Source organism: Urocitellus parryii, chromosome 12 (assembly GCF_045843805.1).
Source record: "Urocitellus parryii isolate mUroPar1 chromosome 12, mUroPar1.hap1, whole genome shotgun sequence".
Classification (NCBI taxonomy): Eukaryota; Metazoa; Chordata; class Mammalia; order Rodentia; family Sciuridae; genus Urocitellus; species Urocitellus parryii.
The window spans coordinates 51,167,558-51,185,748 of record NC_135542.1 but is presented as its reverse complement, the minus strand read 5'-3'; the positions used below and the strand labels follow the sequence as shown (position 1 = coordinate 51,185,748).

At 40.1% G+C, this 18,191-nt stretch overlaps 1 protein-coding gene across 1 annotated transcript in view; it reads right to left on the bottom strand.

The window, feature by feature from the left end:
• Drc1 (dynein regulatory complex subunit 1) overlaps positions 1 to 18,191 on the bottom strand; it is a 42,657-nt gene that overhangs the window by 11,441 nt on the left and 13,025 nt on the right. The window contains exons 3-8 of the mRNA XM_026383045.1: positions 17,313 to 17,425; positions 14,728 to 14,911; positions 11,135 to 11,272; positions 10,087 to 10,173; positions 9,348 to 9,470; positions 185 to 324 (exon numbers count right to left, since the gene is read on the bottom strand). Coding sequence (XP_026238830.1) covers positions 185 to 324; positions 9,348 to 9,470; positions 10,087 to 10,173; positions 11,135 to 11,272; positions 14,728 to 14,911; positions 17,313 to 17,425 — 785 coding nt within the window. The remainder of the gene's footprint in view (positions 1 to 184; positions 325 to 9,347; positions 9,471 to 10,086; positions 10,174 to 11,134; positions 11,273 to 14,727; positions 14,912 to 17,312; positions 17,426 to 18,191) is intronic.

Here is an 18,191-nt window from a genome sequence, read left to right as displayed (position 1 = left end):
GACAAATGCTCTGCTTGGGAAGAAAGTAGAACCACTTGAGTATAATCTTTTCCAAAATAAAATTTAGAAAAAGTTAGTTATATTTTTAGTAGGTTTCTATCCCTTCAGGAGACAAAAGTTCACACCCATCCCTAATCTCAGCATGGAAGGACCCAGAAGAAAGATGCTCTGTGTGCCAACTTACCGATTGATCTTCCTCTTTTGCTGGGATTTAATAACTGTACTTTCCTCATCTCTCTTCTTCAGCACCTGGAAGTTGTACTCCAACTTCTCTTGGTTTAGCTGATAAGTTGCTTTCATCTGCTGAAGCTGTTGCTCAAGAATCTAAAGTTTAAAAAGATTTAAAAAAAAAAAACTAATAGGCTCTGATATAATTTTTTGTGCTGAGAACCTCAAGTCACGCCAGAGGAAACTTAGAGACAAAGCGCCTCAACCTGGACTCTTAGAATTTCTATTAAAGAGTCAAATTAAAAGCAATTAGATAAAATACAAATCACTCGTCTCTAAGCCAAAACCTGCATACCCAAAGCCAAAGAAAGAGCATTTTAGGGCTTTCGAGTCCAACTAATCCTGCTACTTTGCATCAGATCTTTTAGATATGAGCAACCCATTGAAAACATTATAAAAAAGAATGTTGTTGCAAAAATTTGAAATTTCCCTGCTCTGATCATCCAGAATGGTAGTATTAGAATTAGCAATTTAATAGCCCTTAATAGGAGATCAGACCTCCTACTCTGGATTTCTATTATCTGGACTCATTCATTCAGCAAATATTTATTGAGTGCCTTATATATGCCAGACATTATCCTAGGGGCTGCTGGGAAAATACTGGTGATAAGTAAGCACCAGTGATAAGAAGACAGAGGTAAGCACTGGGTGTTATGGGACCAGGAAAAGAGCACTTTCCTTGGACGTGAGGGATTAAAAGGATCCCTGAGGTCTCAGCATGCCAGCCTAGGACCTTGAGAATGGGTAGAAGTACTCAGATGACACTGAGGGGAGGAGTTCTGGAGGGAGGAAATGGCACATACAAAGAAACAGAGGCAAGGGACAAAGAGACGCCACAGGGTAACCATAAGCATTTAGGATGTAAAGCACAAGGCAAGCAACGGTCAGAGATGAGGCTGAAAGAGCAGCAGCACCTACCACGCTGGGAATGTAAAGTATTATCCAAAAGTGAATGGAGCACCACTGAAGGTATTTAGTGGGTTGGGGGCGGTGACCAGTCCTGGCCCTGTGAAAAAGCACTCTGACAGTTTGGTAGGGGGAGTAAGAGGCAAGGTTGGAGGGAAGGCAAACATAGACAGGCTGACCTGCTCCTGCAGCCTGAGAGGAAGGCAGGGCTGGAGAGGACAATGAGGCACAATCAGATCTTGATGAAACAGCCCCAGGCCACACTCTTGCCTCCCTCCTTCCTGTGTCCCTCCACCAGGCCACAGACTAGCCAAGGAATCCACTGAGGCAGTGATTCCAAGAAGCTATTTCAACCCCGCTCTGGGTCATCTTCCAGGAGGGTGACTGGCGAGGAGGTGACACAGAGAGGAATAAAAGCAGTGGCACTTCTTCAGCTCAGCAGGTGCACCATTTCCACACCGGATCCGCAATCCCCTTTTAACCAGGGGAATTAATCAAGCATATTCTTCTTAACCACTGCAGAGATATTTCAATTTCTATGATATATTTGAACATCTTCAAAACAGAAGCCTAGAATCTCTATTCTTTAGCAGGTGAAGAGCCATATTGGTCCCTGAGACAATAACTAATTGCATCTCTCAACTTCTCTGCTTGTTTAGTCCACTTTTTACTTACTTTTTCTGATTATTTGCTTTTCTTTGTAAAAACTTTTCTGGATTGCAACAGCAAAATTTGCTCATTGTTGAAAATTTGAAATGTACAGCAAATGAAAAAGGAGAAGCCCGAGTAAAAGGCAGAAGAAAAACTACTATAACTCCACCACCCAAAGGTAACTCTGTTAACATACTTCATGTTTCCCTCCCGTGTACTTTACATGGTTGCAATCAAACTATGCCAGTTTGATTGTAATTCCCTTCTTTTCTTCCTTAAAATTGTTACATAAGGATGTTCTGTATTAGTAAAATTTTATTATTATCATTTCAATGGTACATAATACTTTTAGATATTATATTATTTTATTATATATGAAATGTTTATGTTTATCATATATCATAATATTTTACCATTTCCTCACAGATGTACGCTTTATTGTTTCAATACTTTTCACTACTATATAATAATGCTAGTATAAATCATAAATAAAACTTTAGGGTTGTTTCGCTTATCATTAAGGTAGTTTCTTAGAAGTGAAATAAGAAATGACAAGGTCAAAAATTCTCATATCAAATTGATTTTGAAGAGCAAGAAATGGTTTATGCTCCCACTGGCCAAGGGTGCAAGTCCCCACCTCACCATTTCATTTAAGAACTGAGCACTGCAGGCTGTAGAGTGCAAAGTGCAGAATGGCCTAGGTAAGGTGCTCAGGGTGGGGCAGGGAGCTGCCAGGAGCCTCAGCTGACCCTCCCTGAGCATGACAATATTTAATGTTGACATTGCTGGCCTGTTCAAGAGCCTAAAGGCCTATAGGAGATGCCGACAGCACAACCTCAGTTCAAGTACAATGATCTGGGTCCTGCCCTCTTTAAGGGATGGTCCTGAGTATCTCTTAGGAAAAGGGACTCAGCAGTTCTTCTTGGAAAGCTACAATGAATTATATCCCCAATCTTCTATAGGAACCAGCCATGCTGCTTCAAATATGGCAAACCCAGCTCCTGACCCAGTGCATCAGGAATCAGCACAAACCAAACACACATGGGATAGACGTAAGGGAGGCCAGTGGTCTGGGAGGTGGCACAGCATGAAAGTCCAGGAGAAAAGCTCCATATTGGGTGGTGGTAATCTGAGAAAGCACAAACACTCACAGAAAGGAGGTCTCCAGAGCTGCTCTGGATTGGGGATGGCAGCCAGCAGCTGATGCAGTCTTCCCTGGGGCTCAGAGTGCCCAGGTGCTCTGGAAGCTTCCAGAGGCCTTCCTGTTTCTTGTAGTTTCGCAGTTGGTCCCTGTCACTAGGACAGAATTTCCCAAAAATCTATTTGGCCTCAGAACTACTCTTATATTTGTAACACAACAAGTGCATGAGGACTTTAAATATAAGCTCCATCACATGAACTCTCATGAGTGTCATTCTTAAAGGCAGATCATGACACCATGTGTAAATAGACTATGCATTTTTCTATATATTTTATTTTTAAATAGCTTTTATTTTTTAAAAGTTAATGTATGCTTTACCAGAAAAATAAAAACACAAGCAAAGAACAAAGTCACCCAGTCATAAGCAGCTTAGTTGGACATGTCCCTCCAGGCCATGCATATACATACATACCATCTCATTTTGTGTGATTGAGATCATAGTGAGTATCATGCTTTTCCACACATCATGAATATTCACCAATTCAAAATCCCCAAGCTACATGAATATTTTTGATAACCAAGAATACACTACACCAACTCAATCTGTTACAAAAAAATGTAATCCTCTCTTGGGGACAAAAATTTCACTGAAGACAGAAATGGCAACAGGCCTCCAGATAGACATGTTGGCAGAGTTACAACTAAGATAATGCGTTCCCTTGATGCTCAATTTAAAATGAGACAAGGCAACAGAATACACCAACCACAGTGTTTCTATGAGGGTTTGTTTTCAGACTTCTACTACTAAAATATTAGCAAGAAAGCATGTTCCCAGTGAATTAAAGTATTCCTATAGAATAGCCAGAAGATGCACATGCCTCAAGACTTACATCAAATGTAAATCCTTGAGCACTTGTTCCCATCTCTCCCTGCATCCTTCCTTCTGCCCTCCGCAACAGCCTAATGAACAAGTCCTGATAGGCCTGCCCAGAGATAAACAATTCCATGTCCAAGATGCATCTTTTCTATCAATTATAACAAAAAGATATTGGCTAATGCACTAGCTCTACTTTTTATGATACACTGTCACCTCGGGACATCCAGAAAGCTTATACATTGTGAGATAAAGCATAAACTTTGTGCAAAATAAACACAAATACTTTACCAAAATTGCACACAGCGATCTTTGGTTATATTCTAAAACTGTCTTCCAGATACGAGATACTAGCAAGGAGCACTTCCCCTCACCCTTCCTCTTCTCCCTCTTCATCATTCCAGTGACTAAATTCAGGACTGCATCTAGCACCAAGAGATAAATTAACAAAGGTCATTCCCAGAAGATAGTTCTTCCTAAAACCAACAAAAAGATATTGATGTATGGGTTATTTTGCTACTTCTAACAAACTTTGTGCATTCTCCTTTAATACCCCGCAATATTAACTAAAATGTACATATAACAATAGCTAGGCCACCTGAACTAATCTAAGGGCACAGAGTGCTTCTCTATGCATGCTTTCTCCTTCCCCCACCCACCACCCAGCAAACCTTCAAGACATCAAGTTCAGAGCTGGGGTTGTGGTTCAGTGGTAGAGCACTTGCCTAATGTGTGAGGCACTGGATTCAACTCTCAGAACCACATAAAAATGAATAAATAAAATAATGGCATTGAATCCATAAACAACCAAAAAAAGACATTAAGTTCTGCAGTTCCATTCCCCTAAATCGCAACCATTCCTATGTAGTCATGAAAAATACTTTAAAGGGCATTACATCAACCCTCTACTTTTACCATGTGTTGTGCACTTTTAAATATCTAGAAAGATGAGATGTTTCCAACAAGGACTTACGTTTCCAACTATACGTACTGGAGCACTGAATAAACTGCACACACTTACTTAACAAAGGCTAGACTTTGAAGCAAAAAAGGGAAAAAAAAAAAAACTTTTCAAAGGCTAGAATTTGAAAGTGTCTTCCAAACAGGAACATTCTGGCCTAGAAACCTTCCCCTTCTCATCTCTTATCAACCCAGGGTTCAGACATATGCATCTGTAAAGCTTAGAGATGACTTTAACAATTTCACTTCCTAAGTGTTTTAAGAACAGTGTTTCCTATGAATTTTAACACACGGTATACTCAGTGCATTAGCTCACTAACTCGACTTTTGTCATACACTGGCAGCCTCCCTAACATCTAGATAGACTAGATGTCAATTAAGACTCACTTGTCTTTATGTGCACTATTTACACAGCCTAGTAAAACAAAACTCATGGATCTAAGGAGCAATGATCAATCTTGTTTCACAGAAAATACACTGGTATAAAGCCCTTTGAATTTTCTATTCCTTCTTCCTCCCTGAATCAGCACAAATATAATATGTACTGCTCAGAGAAGTGTTTTGACCATTCCTTTTCCAAAAGACAGTTATTTCATTATGAATTTTAACAAAAAGATGTCTACAAAATGTTGTATTTACTACCTTTACTTTTAACATACTTTGTGTACTTCTAAACATCTAGAAAAACTAGATGTTTCAAATTAGGACTTAAGTTTGTCCACTTTGTCCATAGTAGTGTTGAATAAACTACACACATGTGACAATGGTTATCAGAAAGTGACTTCTAACTAGGATCATTCTGGCCTGGAGTCCTTCGTTTCTTCTACTTGTTTATCCTACATCACATGTGGTACAGGCATGTGTGTCACTCATAGGTGATGCTACAATTTCACTTCCAAAAGTCCCTTTCAGACATATTGGCAGAGTTACAAAGTGTACACAAAGTATACAAACAAAGGGTACAAAATGTGTTACTTTACTGACTCTACTTTTCTCATACACTGGCAACCTCTTTAATGCCTAGAGACTAGATATTTTGAAAGAAAAAAAATCACAGGTATTGCTTTTTTGTCAGCTTTGTGAAAACTCTGAGCTAGAAGAATTTGGTCATGTATTTTCCTTGTGGTCCGAAATAACATAAGTCTGTGTTAATTTTTTAAGCAAAAAAGGGGGGAGGGGAAACTGTCAACTACTTGTTTTAATTTACAATTCTTTGCTTGCACCTGTATTTAAAGATTTATTAGCCATTTCTACTCCCTCTCATGGCACACATTTGCTCCTGTTCTTTGCTAGAGAGCATTCTGAGGGGACATGCACAGGCTCACCCTCTCACCAAACCTCTGTATCAGGCAAATCTGTGCAGGCTCCACATCGCTGATGTCACTTAAGAGTTAATAACATGTGGTCAAGCTAGTAACAGCCCATGTCCCTCAGGACACAGTCTATATAGTGTACACCTTAAGCTCATGATAATTTTAATACTAGTGACTCTATTGTTAATTATCTCAGGCAAATAGCCTTAGCATAGAGTCATCTTGATCATTACATATTGAATACAGATTATCCAATTATCCAAAGATATTTTGCAAAGTTGCACTTTAAATTCCCAAGATTAATAGACAAACATGACTTTAGGGTTTTCTGTGAATTCTTTTTTTTTTTTAAGAGAGAAAGAGAGAGAGAATTTTTAATATTTATTTTTTAGTTTTCAGCGGACACAACATCTTTGTTTGTATGTGGTGCTGAAGATCAAGCCCAGGCCCCACGCATGCCAGGCGAGTGCGCTACCGCTTGAGCCACATCCCCAGCCCATGAATTCTTGATAGAGATGGCAAATTAACCTGCCACAGATCTGCCTCCCTAGGAAAGGGAACACAGATGTTGGTCACACCTTCTCTGCTTCTCCTGGGGCAGTGGCTCTGGGGCAGTGCATCTCCTGCCCACAGCTCAGTAAAGGGCTGCCATCACCACCCCACAGTTCCAACAGAACATGTGAAACAGGCTTTCTCTCTGCCTTCTCGGCTGAATCCAAAGATCCCTCTGGACCCTATGAAGGGGACCCCAGGATCCCAACCTGTAACCACACAACTGGCAATTTCATCTCCAGCCCACATTCTTGCTTTCTCTTTTCTGCACCATTTATGCAGCTTGCTTTCTTACTCAGTGGATGACAATTCTCTGAGGGCAGGGAACTTCATCTTGTTTATCTCTGAGCTTTACATAATGTAAGTTAACAATATTTGTTCAATATATAATATTTAATTTTGTGGTTAATATTCTGGTATTAAAGAGAAAAGTTCCTAGATGTGAACTAGGTCTTCCATAATTTTAAATATGTATGAAAGAGCTAAAAATAAAAGCATTTGTTTTCTGCATCAAGAATTAAACTAATTGTTTCTAGCAGGATTCTCTGGGACTGGCGGGAAGGAGTGGTAGGATCCTTCTCTGGGGCAAGTGCATACACTTCCCTTTGCTTTAGTCATTAATAACATGGCCTTTACTTTCACTTGAAAGTATAGATAAATAGATAGATAGATAGATAGATAGATAGATAGATAGATAGATAGCTATAGATAGATTTTTTTTTTTTTTGGTGGGGAGGGTACCAGGGATTGAACTCAAGGGCACTCCACCACTGAGCCACATTCCCAGACCTATTTTGTATTTTATTTAGAGACAGGGTCTCACTGAGTTGCTTAGCACAAGGCTGGCTTTGAACTCGTGATCCTCCTGCCTCAGCCTCCCAAGCTGCTGAGATTACAGGTATGTGCCACTGTGCCCAGATTTTTTTTTTACTTTTTATACTTTACCCATCAAACCAAATAAATCTGTGTATTAGATTTTCCTGTTTTGTGGCTTATAAAAATTTTATTTCCACATCTTAGAGTGCTATGAGTTAGTTGAGAAGAGCAAATTTGACATTGAGCTACAGTCAAATCTTCTTACCAAAAATCAATGTCATTTAAATTGAATTTCAAGTCAAAGTATAGCTGAGAGTTTCTATGATACATGTATGTACATCCTGTTAGTTCTATTCCTCTGGAGAACCCTGACTAATACAAATATTAAGATTCAATTATATAACATCTAAATATAATCAGAGAAGCATTTTTTTAAAGAGAGAGTGAGAGAGGAGAGAGAGAGAGAGAGAGAGAGAGAGAGAGAGAGAGAGAGAATTTTTAATATTTATTTTTTAGTTCTCGGCGGACACAACATCTTTGTTGGTATGTGGTGCTGAGGATCGAACCTGGGCCGCACGCATGCCAGGCGAGCGTGCTACCGCTTGGGGGCCACATCCCCAGCCCCCAGAGAAGCATTTTTTAAATTGATTTTAATAACATCTAAATATAATCAGAGAAGCATTTTTTAAATTGATTTTGAAACATAGAATCCAAGGCTTAGAAAGTGCTTTGGAAACTAAAAAGTCTAATCTCCTTCAGCAAGAATTCTTCTTCAGCACTGAAGACAGATAGGTCATTTGGCCTGAGAATACATAATGAGAAAAAGGACCCTGTCTTATAGAATACCCTTTTCCATATTGGATAGTTCTGTTAGAAGGTTCTTTCTGGGGATTCCACCTCTTGGGTCCCCTTCTTCCTCCGGGAGAAGTCTTTTCTGCTGTCCTTTAATAAACTTCTAATTTCTACTCAAAAAAAAAAAAAAGAAGGTTCTTTCTGAAGAGTCAGAATTTGCTTTACTGTCATTTTTAATATCAGTCACAGGCTTTGTGGCATGATGGGAAGGAAATAAATGGGTATGAATTACCATGTACTAGCTATGAACACTTGTCTCTGAGCTCAGTTTCCCCGTGTATAAAATGCTATTAGTGGTTTCTCCTTTTGCATTATCATGAGGTGGTTTTCAGAAGCCCCGAAGCCCCAAGGCTCTTAGATGCAGGATTATAATACTTTATGAGATTCTAACTCCATAAACTCCAAGAGGAATGCTCCACTAAGAAATCAATACTATGCATTAAGTGCCTTGAGTGGGGGAGACACCATTAGACAGTTTTGGTGTCCAGAGCAATAGGCTTTGGCCTTCTACACAGCTGACTTCCCCCAGGGACTCCTTCCCTTCCAAGGCTCAAATGCACAATTCTCAGTGCTTCCTCACATGCCATGTTTCCAGACCCTGGTAGCATCTTGGCAGTTCTCCCCTGGTTTCTTCTAAAAAATGTTCCTCTGGGCTGGGGGGTTGTAACTTGGTGGTAGAGCACTGCCTAGCAAGAACAAGGCCCTGGATCAAACAAGTTTGATCCCCAGCCCTGGAAGGAAGGAAGAAAGGAAGGAAGGAAGAAAGAAAGGAAGGAAGGAAGGAAGGAAGGAAGGAAGGAAGGGAGGGAGGGAGGGAGGGAGGGAGGGGGAAAGAAGGAAGGAAGAAAAGAAAGAAGGGAGAAGGCAATGTTCTTCCACATATATCCTGGCCATGAGCAACTTTGGACATGATCATTTAAAAGAAAGCAGATAATTAATAAATATTTGGTGCCTGGGCTGCCTCTGGAACACTGTGGAAGTTGCTGAAGATGAGACACTCACAGGCACTCAACATCTGTACCACTGAGCCTGCTAGCAAGGCGAGCTGCCCTACCTGCACATCCTGCTCCAGCTTGATCTTGATCATGTTGTACTCTTCACAGTCCCAGATCCGCTGCTTGTTCAGCTGCTTCTCGTAGTCCTCCACTTTCCTAATGCGGTTGATGAGATACTCCAGCTAAAGGCACAGGATATGAGGAGAAAGTTAGGAACCCTCCTTGCCCCCACTCAAGCCTGCACAGCGGACGGTTTGGAAGTTCCACGGCTAGGGAAGTCTGCTGGTTCAGAAACCCCAAGGCCCCAAGGCTTTAACTCTTAGATCCAGGGTTGTCATGCTTTATGAGACCCTTCTCCAGAAGCTCCAAGAGGAATACTCCACCAAGAGATTAAATAACAATCATTGTCAGATGTTTATATTTCTAAAACATCCCCTAGGTCTTGGTCAAGACACTTCTTCGTTCTTTACATCTCTGAAATAAAGTGATAATCCCATGCCCTTTTAAAATGTGTCTTAAAACACCTTTTTGGGTCACACATATCCATGGCTGGGGTAGATAACAAGGAGGAAGTGACAGGGCTGTGGAAACCACGGCAAGCTGTAAGGTGGTACTCGCCCACACAAGAGACAGCCCCACCTACAAAGCCAGGCTGCTTAACCATGAAGTGCAGAAATGAATGCGCACCATGGCAATCCTGCCAAGATACTAAAGGCTAGCAATTCCGTCAGAGTCGAAATCACACCAGACTCCATGGGTTGCCCTTGACATTCTCCCACCCACCTGCCACCCCTTTACCTCTTTGGAGTTGTGGGTCTGCAGTGCCCGCTCCCACTTCTTCCTATTACTGGTCAGCAGCTCTTGTCGTTCCAACTCAAAGGCTTTCTACAACCAGGAGGGGAAGGAAAGGGTCCTTGTATCTGCTTCAGTGAGACAGGTCACACCAGAATAAGCTTTTAGATGTCTGCACAAGTGCCATGTCACCAACCACATAAATGAAGTCATATCCAAATGCAGATTTGCCACATTTCACATAGCCAAATGGCAACAGAAAGAGTTGCATGGAAATTGGGCATTAATTATTCTACATTTCACATGAATTTAGAGAAGAGGTGCACCAACATTGTCACAGCTTAGTCATTTATCAGGAGCAGGGCACTGGAGGATAGCCAGTGCTCTGGTTGTCCATCCTGGGCAAACTCTGACTATAATTCAACCTTGACCAGGACTGGCGCATTGCCACAGCTGGGCTCCATGAAGCAAAGGCAGCACGCAGCCCACAAAGGCCTGGGAATGCAGAAGCAGGTCTGCAAAACCCATAAGCCCCACTCTCTTGACTCTCTTCCATCTTGGCAAGATCTAAGTCTCCATCTCAGTCCATTCAAATTCAAGGTGTCACTTCCTGAATCCTATTGGGCATTCCCTTTCCCCATCCCCCACCCAACTGTCATAAATAAATAAATGGCTCATGTAGGTCGATGGTTATGGTGTACTAACCTTCCCCCTCATTCCTCATCCCTGTCATATTTTATTTTGTGTCACATTTATAACCATCTATCAAGTTATAAATGTAGTAATTTGTAGACTTCAGGCTATATCCTACTAGAATGCAGGCCTCACCAGGGACTTGTTTTGTTTGTGGCTGATCCCCTGCCCCTGGAAGAGTACCTGACATACAGTAGACACTCGATGATTACATGAATGAGTGAATGAAAGAGCAAATAAACTAAGGAAATCCAGAAATCAGAGGACAGACACACCCAGGGCCCTCCTTAGACCATTAGGACAGACCCAGCCCTCGCAGGGTCTCTCAAGTGCAGAAAGCAGCCCCTCTCACACCCCTCACCTCAATGACAGAGAGCTCCTGACGAAAGGACTTCATTACGTCCTTCACCTGTTCTTCCATCCTCTCCAGAAGCAGACTGATGTCATCTGACTGTTTCTTCAAGTCCTTCACATACTGGTCATCCTTTACTTTTAATTCCTTGAAGACAGTGTGTAGAAGGTGGGTCACAAACTGAGACAGAGCAAGAGGTGCCGAGCATATGCCCGTTGGTCCCCTCTCATCCTAATCTGTAAACACCATAATTAAAACCATAAGAAAAATAGCTTCAGAAGAACCTTTGAAGGCCTAGGAAACAGCACAGCTCAGCTCAGGGCAATGCCACAGGAGCCCAGGATCAAACCCCTTGATTATCACTTGCCGCAAATCTGCCTACAAGCTCCCTGAAAGCCTAGTGTCCCAACTAAGTAATTAATGTCCTAGTTCCAATGTGGGAATATAAGAAAGGCTAGTGTCCCAGCTAATTAATTAATGTCCCAGTTCCAACACGGGAATATATCTACTGCAGAGTAAGCTCCATTCTTAATGAAGAACATAAAACTTGAAACAGCAGTTGCTACAGAAGTACATCTTTCTACCAGCCAAAAAATTTAAAATCACTACAAACTTTTCCTCTGGTTAAAAGTTTATCACTTGAGGGCTGGGGTTGTAGCTCAGTGGTGGAGCACTTGCCTTTCATGTATGAGGCACTAGGTCCAATTCTCAGCACCACACAAAAATAAATAAGTAAAATAAAGGTATTGTGTATATCTACAACTAAAAATATATTATTTTAAAAAGTTAATCACTTGGGCTGGGGTTGTAGCTCAGTGGTAGAGCACTCGCCTAGCACATGTGAGGTACTGGCTTTGATCCTCAGCACCACATAAACATAAATAAAATAAAGGTATTGAGTCCATCTACAATTAAAAATATTAAAAAACAAAAAGGTTAATCACTTGAAAAGGCACCCAAATTGGAAAAAAAGAATTAAAATGATATCTATTCACAGTTGACAACATGATCTGATATTAGACAACCTAAAGATTTTTAAAAACCTGTTGGTACTAATAAATTTAGCAAAGCTGCAGGACAAAATCAACCCTCCAAAATCAGTCACATTGTTATGTATTACAATACCTAAGGGTATACAAATGCCTATGTGGGTGTGCCTGTGTAAAAATATAAAGTAAAAATTGGCCACATTCTTATACATTAATAATAAATAATCCAAAAAGAAGAAATAAAGCCCACTTAATGCATATCAAAAATAATGCAATGCTTAGGAATAAGCTTAATTATGGGTGTGAAAGACTTAAACTCTGATAAAACAATCTTTAAAAAGTACAAAATTGGAGATCACATATTCTCTGATTTTAAAATGTTCTACAAAGCAATAGTAAAATAGTGTGGTACTAACATAAAGAAAGACATACAGACCAATGGAACAGAATAGAGAGCATAGAAATAAACCCTGCATATGTGGCAAAATTGTTTTCAAGAAATCTACCCAATTGGAAGAAAAAATAACCCCTTCAACAAATGTTATGATACTGGCTATTCACAGCAAAAAAAAAAAAGAAAAGAAAGAAAGAAATTGAACCCTTACCTTATACCATATATAAAAATTAACTCAAAATGGATTTAAAATCCAAATATAAGACCTAAGACTATTAAACTCATAAAAGAAAACAGAGGAAAAGCTTCAGGACATTGGATTTGCAATGATTTCCTGAATATGATATCAAAAGTACAGGGAACAAAATAAAAATTAGACAAATGGGACTATTCCAAACCAAAAACCTTCTGTGTTTCAAAAGAAGCAATCAATAGAGGAAACTTACAGAATTGGAGAACATAATGGAAAATCATAGAACTTCAATTCAGTAAAAGAAAAAAACAATTAAAAATTGGGCAAAAGATTTAAATAGACATTTCTCCAAAGAAGATATGCAAATGGCCAAAAATTGAAAAAGATGCTCAATGTCTCTAATAACTGGTGAAATGCAAATCAAAACCATCATGAGCTATCACCTCCCACCCATCAATACAGCCACTATCTAAGCAACATGATATAATAAATATTGGCAAGGATGCAGAGAAGCGGGAATCCCATATGCTGTTGGCGGGAATGTCAATTGTGCAGTCATCATGGAAAACTGTAAAAAGACATATTTAAATATTAAAAATACAGCCAGGCACACTGGCCCACACCTGTAATCCCAGGAGCTTGGGAGGCAGGAGGAACACAAGTTCAAAGCCAGCTTCAGCAATTTAGCGAGGCTCTAAGCAACTTAGCAAGACCCTGTCTCAAAATAAAATACAAAAAGGGCTGGGAACATGCTTCAATGGTTAAGTGCCTCTGGGTTCAATCCCTGATACCTAAATAAATAAATAAATATTAAGAATAGAACTACCATATGATCCAGCAATCCCACTTCTAGGTATAAATCCAAAGAAATTTAAAGCAGAATATCAAAGAGATATGTGTACACCCTGGTTAATAGCAATATTATTCACAACAGCCAAAAGGTATTCACAAATACCAAAAGATAGATAGATAGATAGATATGAATATACTGAAAAAGGGTTAAGGTGGTCAAATTTAATGGTATTTGGTTTTTACCATTAAGGTTTTATTTCATCTTCAATTCTGAAGCTTAATTTGGCTGGGTATAATATATCTTGGTTGGCATCCATTTTCTTTCAAAGCTTTTATATATTATTCCAATCATTCTTGGCTATTAGGTTATGTGTTGAGAAATCACATAAAAATCCAGATTGGTTTTCCTCTAAATGTGACCAATCATTTTTCTCTTGCAGCTTTTAAAAGTCTATTCTTATTCTATGTATTAGGCAATGCCATTATAATATGTCTGGGAGAAGATCTATTGTGATTTTGTATCTTTTGAGTCCTATATGCCTGTTTTTTTTTAATTTCCATCACATTCATAAGGTTTGAAAATTTTTCTGATACTATTTCATTGAAAAATTGTGTATCCCCTTAGCTTGTATTTTAGAGCCTTCATCTGGCCCAATGATTCCAAAATTTGTCCTTTTGATTGTATCTCAGATTTTATATATATATAATGCAGACTTTAAAAAAAGAAACAAATTCTGTCACATGGTTCAGCATAGAGGAGCCCCAAGATTATTATGCTAAGCAAAATAAGCCAGTCACAAAAAGATATATATACCATTGATTCCATTTGATTCCATTCATATGAAACTACCACTTGAAGTAGCCAAAATCACAGAAACAGAAACTATAAAGGGAACTACCAAGGACTGGGGAGGAGAGGGAGGGAATTAAAATCTAATGGGTACAGAGTTTCAGCATTATAAGACGAAAACAGTCTGGAGATTGTCAATGGTATGGACATATGAACACTACCAAACCAGACTCTGAAAAAGAGTTAAGGAGGTGAAATTTAATGGTATTTGGTTAATATCATTAAAAAATAAAGAAAATATGGGGGAAACTGTCACTTGATTTGTTCAGCATTCAAAGTAGTAAAATAAGGCCTTTGCTTTTATCCATTGAGGAACGGCAGAATAATGACCTATGCCAATCCCTCAGCCAGATCCCCCTGGGCCAGGAGGTGGCTGCTACTTGCCTGCTGCAATTCATTGATAAGCTTGTTCTTGTCCTCTATCAGCTCTGCACAGTGCAGCTGCTGAGTGTTGAGTATCTCCCATAGGTCCTGGGGAATGCGCTTCCGCTTGCCCTCCTCCCACTTGGTGGTGATTTCATCAAATTTGTCCTGGCTGTTCTTAACTTCATTCTCCAGCTTCTCAAGTCTACAAATACAAACATGCCACCAGCCTCAGGTGCTGCCTTCCAATAGTGCACACAGGTTCTCTGGAGTCTATAATACAGGGCCCAGGCACAAGGCACAGCCCTCAGACTTGCCCACCAGAACCAAACCAAACCCAGGAAGTATTTAAATTTAATGCTTGATGGTAAGTAAATGATCAAGTAAATGATCTAATGACATATAACAAAAACAGATCCACCCAAGACTACACACACACACACACACACACACACACACACACACACACCACACCACAAACACACCACAAATATATGGGAAGACTCAACTGGTCACATACATCTTAGTAAGATATGACCCAGAATAGTTCTGACACACAGTTTGTGTTCAAGTCCTGACCTCCCTACTGACTGACTCAACCTTACACAAATTGCCTCACTTTCCTCATTCGTAAAATGGAAATGATGAAAATATTCACCTCAATATGGCTGTTGTTGAGATTAAATAAAATGACACACAGCATAGGTGATCGCTAAACAAATGGGAATTAAGTTATCATTTTTCATTATGACCTAAGTGTCTGGCCACTCCTTTCCCAGTAAATGACTAGTGAAATGTACGAGAAAATTCTGCCACTACTAATGGAAAATAGGGAAATCTTTCCAGAAATTCCAAAGAAACCCTGTGATGGAGCACATTGAGGACAGGATGAGAAGGAAGGTGGACACATTAGAGGACACTGGCCTGCAACTCACTCCTAATCTAAACAGACTAAAGGTGTATGAGTGTCTCTAAACAAGAACACAAACCACTATGGACAGGAGTCACAAACTGAAACATCCTGTGATCCCCTGTCTGTTTTGCATCTCAGGCCACTTCCAAGCTAGGGCACATAGTATATGTCACAATTTTATTGATTTCATTATCTCAAGAAATGGGCAACATCTGTCAGTCATCTTTCCAAAACACACTGATCTTGTGACTCAGCTTATAAGCCTTCCATTTTTCCCTCAGTGGCCATAGGATAGCCTAACTCCTTAGCATAACACACAAGGTATTTTATAAGTTGACCCTGTTAGTGACCAGCCAACTCAGTTTCTGGTACTGCCCATACAGGCAGTGGGATGTTTCAAGAATAAAGTCACCAATATATGGTAGAGCTGGAAATGTTGCTAATGTGGGGACTACCTATGCTGAGCAAATAAAAATGGTGTATGTATATGTTGAGATGAGCTAAAATGGCCAAGTGGTTGCTCTTGTAATGGAACTGCATTTAGGAAGCTAATTAAAGAACAATCCAAAGTAGGAGGTTAAATGAGAAACTCTGTTCCAGCTGTCAGTCCACTTCTGTGTTCAAACAAAGGAAGTACAACCATTCTAAGTAGCTTCACCTCCTCTCGGGCAACCTTGTGCAAAGCAACCTATCAATAACCCTTGAGGCTGAAGGGTAGACATGGGTGCCTTTTGTCCCTCTGTTCCTAGGCGTAGAGCCAAGATGTCTATGGATCTGGCCATTTTGATCAACTGAAACCCAGCACTGACCAGTCGATATATTCAGCCTCATCTCTTTTTCTCTATTACCCTCATCCAGTCTTGGCTATCATGACATTCCCAAGCACATTGTGTGACCTTATGCCTCTGCTCAAGTGTTCCCTCTGCCTAAACACCTATACCTCAACTCCTCAAACTCCTATTTATCCCTTACAGCCCAACCCAAAAGTCGCCCTACCTGGGAAATTCCTCTATCTCTACAGAGACATCCAAAGCCCTCCTCGTGTGTCTTTGCATAACTCTTTGCACATACCTTTAATTTAGAACAAATTCTGGTTGGGTGTCCCCATGTCAATCATAAGCAGGGGCCATATTTCGGTCCTCTTGTAACCACACAGCTTGGCACACATCAGTAATGTAATGCTTAAGAAAGGGAGTGAGGGAGCTGGGACTGTGGCTCAGCGGTAGAGCACTTGCCTAGCACATGCGAGGCCCTGGGTTCGATCCTCAGACCATATAAAAATAAGTAAATAAAGGTATTGTGTCCAACTAAAAAATAAATATTTATAAATAAATAAAATAAAGAAAGATGAGCTGGGGCCATCTGGTAGAGCGCTCACTTAGCATGTGTGAGGCACTGGGTTCCATCTTCAGCATCACATAATAACAAAATAAAGATATTGTGCCCACCTATAACTAAGATTATAACTAAAAATAAATATTAAAAGAAAGAAAGAAAGGGAGGGAGAAGGCAGAGAGGAAGGGAGAGACAGGGAGGGAGGAAAAGAAAAAGGAAGGGGGACTCATAAGAGGCAAGAAGGGGATTCTATTAAGCTGGACAACCAACCCCTCTTTCCAATGATTCAGAGGAAAATAGGGAACCACAAAGAGACCATTGTCACGTCCACCAGGCTGCAGAGCAGTGGGCTCCCTACCTCTGACGCTTTATCTCCTCTTCTTCAACTCTCCTGTGGATCTCTCTGATATCTGCAGCCACCTGGATATTTGTCACCAATTCAGTGCCACAGAGCAGCAGTTTAGATAATTTCTGAAAACAGACATAGGAATTTATAAAGTTAGAACATTTTGTAAAGAATTTAGAAGGTTAGGGCCATGGATGTAGCTTGGTGGTACAGCATTTGACTAACAGGAATGAAGCCCTGGGTTCCATCCCTGGCACTGCAATATATATATAATTATTATTATTATTATTATTATTATTATTATTATTATAGTTATTATTATTATTTAGAAAATTAGAAACATTTTGCACAAATATCTATAGTTCTTCCAACCATTCCAGCAGGAACCAGCAGCTACCTCAAGAGTTTGAAAGGTACCATCTATTTAGCAACCCTTTTCCATCAGGATATTTGTGCCCTAATATTATAGCTTACAACCCACTAATGCTATAGTTCTCAATGTACTTCATTCTCTTCATAGTATGGATCAGCCAACCAATGCTCTGGGCATGTACTATAGGTACATCTCAGCACTTTTCCCAACAGATCTCCAAGCCACTGACCCTGCCAGGGTCCTTTCTAAGAATCTCAGATGAGGAGGTGAGGCAGATAATGGTAGTTGTACTCTAAAGTGCATGTCCCCCTCTTCTTTGAGTAAGAGAATGCTCAAATTTTAGCTGGGCATGTGACCTCCCAAAATATACATTTCCCAGACTCACTTGCAGCTAGAACATGGTCTGATCAATGATAATATGTGCAAAAGTTGTATGTGCCACTTCTGAATTGTGCCTTAAGGGAAAAGGTGTACCTTCTACTGCTGTTCTTTTTCCCTCTCTGAGCTGGAATATGGGG